The 3,373-nt window shown below is 37.3% G+C and overlaps 1 protein-coding gene across 1 annotated transcript; it reads right to left on the bottom strand.

Annotated features, from left to right (window-relative positions):
• Positions 1-1,210: 1,210 nt before the first annotated feature.
• On the bottom strand, positions 1,211-2,444 carry LOC125862936 (F-box/kelch-repeat protein At3g23880-like). The gene has a single exon (XM_049543060.1). The coding sequence runs from the start codon at positions 2,411-2,413 to the stop codon at positions 1,211-1,213; it is 1,203 nt and encodes a 400-aa protein (XP_049399017.1). The 5' UTR covers positions 2,414-2,444.
• Between the last annotated feature and the right edge of the window lie 929 nt (positions 2,445-3,373).

Raw genomic sequence — 3,373 nt, forward strand, 5'->3', positions numbered from 1 at the left:
TTTTTTTTTGTCAGGTCATTTAGTTTACTTTATATAGGATTCCTCCCCTAAATAGGTGTTAAAAAGGGGTGGTACTTAATTACTTTCAATTAATTAATTTTTATTAGTTCAATTGGATCTTCATCTCTATTTTATTGTTTAATTTAATTACTACTCTCCCCATGCATATTTATTTGTCGACTCCTAATAAATTATTTACTATATCACTTCTAGACTATTGATAATGTTAGCTATGGAAGACAATAGTGATGATTCTGATATTGAGAGCTATAGAGTATTCTCAATTCAATGCAAAGATTAATGGACATGATCCAATATTAGCTATAGAGTTGAGTAAGAATGCAGCGAGACATGGACAATGTGGCTGGTTGTATCTTTATGTCCGATAAAAAAAAAGGTCTTACTGAAGCTTTTAATGATATTACCATATGTTATTCACCAGAAAAATCAATGTACACTGTTCTATAATCAATTAAGCTATTTTAACTGATCCCAATAGCTGAAATTGGCTAATACATAGCTTTCTTAACTCTTCCATATTTGGTTTTCCCTTTATGAATTTCCCGACTATGGTAAGCTTACTGGCAAGATTAAAGAAAGCAATCTTCGGCAGTACTAAAGAAGACAGCCAGCTCTCATGAATATCAACTGTAGTAGAAGCTGTTGTAGATCAATAATTAGACCTGGAGCATTTTTGTAATTGCTAAGTTTACTAGAACGACTAATAATAATCTCACCCTGAAAAGCAGGGGAACCATCCACAAGGTTTCCTCTAACATTCTCGGTGTACAAGGCAGAATCAAGTTATATAACTCCTCATTATACAAGATCAACTACAATTCTGCTACTAAATGCAGCAGACAAGGTGGAGCAAGAGAACAGATCATGACAAGGCTTCATCATTTCGATCCATGCACTCAGCAGCAAGTACGGAATCAGCTTCCACTTCCTGAAATTCAATAGTCCAAAACAAGTTAAGGTTGCATCTCTCAAAATTTTCGTAAAAAAAAGTGTATAGTAGACGACATTAACTTATTTCAAAATACAAACATTATTATAATTGACGATAGAGAACAAAGTGCAATGCACGTGTCCAGAAACTAGTAAAGTAAAAACGAGAAATGCTTACAGGAACTACGAGCTATACAAGCAAATATATTCAATGTTGTGTCTCGTTATCAGGGGAAAAAAACATATTCAATGCCTCGTCCTATACTTGACAGAAAAAGAAGTGCAAAAAGAGCATACAAGCTAAACTAAGCAGAATTCTTACCAGAAATCGTAAGGGATTAACAATGCTTCCTGCATAGAATTCTACTGGATCGCATCCCACAACATCAACAGTGTGCTCTAGCTTTCTTGTTGAACCCCCAAATATCAGTATAACTCCGGGAAGGGAAAGTAAAATGTCGCCCTTGGTTGAGTGGCGAAGATGTGTAGAGAATGGGTAAGTAGTTGGAGAACCCATATGTATCCCAGCATTTTGAGGATATTCAATGGTGAACTGTTTCGTCCAAGATACATGTAAGCCGCTATTCTTCAAAATCCAGACATCTGAAGTAGTAGCATCTAAATTAGCAGTGTAAATCATAGAAAGCTCATTTCCAACAGCTCCCAATTTGAAATTTGAATTGTCTTCTCCACAAATGGGAAGCTCCAAGCTACCCCATGTCTCGGCTGCTACATCAAACGAAATGATCTTGCGCACATTGATGTCACAAAAACTCGTAGATGCAGTCCAATAAAGCTTCCCGTTGACAAATTTAGCCGGAAGATTTATTAGAAAGACGCCCTTAAGCTGGTCATGGAGTGTTTTCCAAGAATCCATCCTCAAACTATAAATGTTGACCACATAACTCAGGTCGGATTCATCATCAATAAACAGAGCTTTGTAATCATCACGTGATTCATCATATCCAAAACCATATTTCATATAGAAAGAGGAACTCCACGGCAAATCAAGTAGTTTCTTTGACTTGCTAATGGTGGGGTTCCATATATATATCTCCCCTTTGTAATTGTACAGACAAATTAGCCCATTGGCAGTACCCACAACGGAAGATATTAAAGCAATAGAACCCATTTGAACAGTGGAAGGGAGGAGAGAACTAAAGTTGAAATTTCCATTGATGCCTGGAAACAGAACTCTATGAATTGAGTTTAATTTGAGATGTGTATTCACAAAATCAGGGCTAGATATGAGTTGATGCCATGATTTAGAAACGGACATACATTTCAAGAGAGATTTGGGGGGCAGCCTTAAGAGTATGTCTGTTATGATTTCATTTGGAATTTCGGAATCAGTTGTTGTACAAGTTGGAGTGAAGACGAAATCATACCATGAGAAGAATTTGAGAAGAATTATGTGAATCGCCTGATGAATCCAATCCCGAAAAGAAAAAAACGGAAACATCGCCGCCGGATGTTTTTCTGTCAAGTGAAGATGAAGAGCAAAGCAGAAAGTGATTTTTCTGTGAAGTGAGGCAGCAGCAGCAGCAGCAGAAGCAGAAGCAGAAGCAGAGCAGGCAGTGAAGTAGCACAATTTCCTAATATTGACTGATATTTAGACCTACGCCTACCAAACAATTTTTTTTTATTTAATTTTTTTGAAAAAAATATAATCCATATATGAGGTATTTTTATTTTTTTTTAATCCAAAAGTTTGAGGCATAAAGCCTCATTTATTACTATAAAGACTGGGTATAAGTTAAAAGACGATAATTTATTAATGAAGACAGAAAGTTGCTTAAATAGAATTACAGCGGAAAGACTCCTAAATGAACTGAAGTAATAAAACCTAACTAGACAATAACTGCTGAAACTTAATCCTAAATAAACAGGGATAGGGACTGCTCAAACTTAATACGACTAAATAACTAAGCTGACTCGTGATGTTCCAATACGCCCCCTCAAGTTAGGCGATGGGTCACTAAGCCTAACTTGAAAAGATTATTCTCAAATGCAGGTTTAGGCAGTGCCTTGGTGAGAGTGTCGGCTATTTGATCGGCACCATGAACATGAACAACACGAACCCGTTTGGTGTCGACATGATGGCGAACAAAGTGAAAGTCCACGGCAGCATGCTTCACACGACTATGGAGGACAGGATTCTTGCTTAGAAATGTTGCTCCAAGATTGTCACAATATATTGTGGGCAACTGATGGACTGGGAATCGCAGCTCATTTAGAAGGTTGGTGACCCACTAGGTTTCAGAAAAAGCATTAGCTACTGCCCTATACTCAGACTCAGTGGAAGAGCGTGAGACAGTATTTTGCTTCTTTGAAGACCAGCTAATCGGATTGTGACCAAGGAACAGAATATAGCCAGATGTAGAAACTCTGTCAGTGATGTCTCCACCCCAATCTGCATCAG

The sequence above is a fragment of the Solanum stenotomum genome, chromosome 4 (genome assembly GCF_019186545.1).
Source record: "Solanum stenotomum isolate F172 chromosome 4, ASM1918654v1, whole genome shotgun sequence".
Taxonomy (NCBI): domain Eukaryota; kingdom Viridiplantae; phylum Streptophyta; class Magnoliopsida; order Solanales; family Solanaceae; genus Solanum; species Solanum stenotomum.

Excerpts from the sequence above, each read along its gene's own strand:
- LOC125862936 (XM_049543060.1), bottom strand. The coding sequence starts at position 2,413 with ATGTTTCCGTTTTTTTCTTTTCGGGATTGGATTCATCAGGCGATTCAC.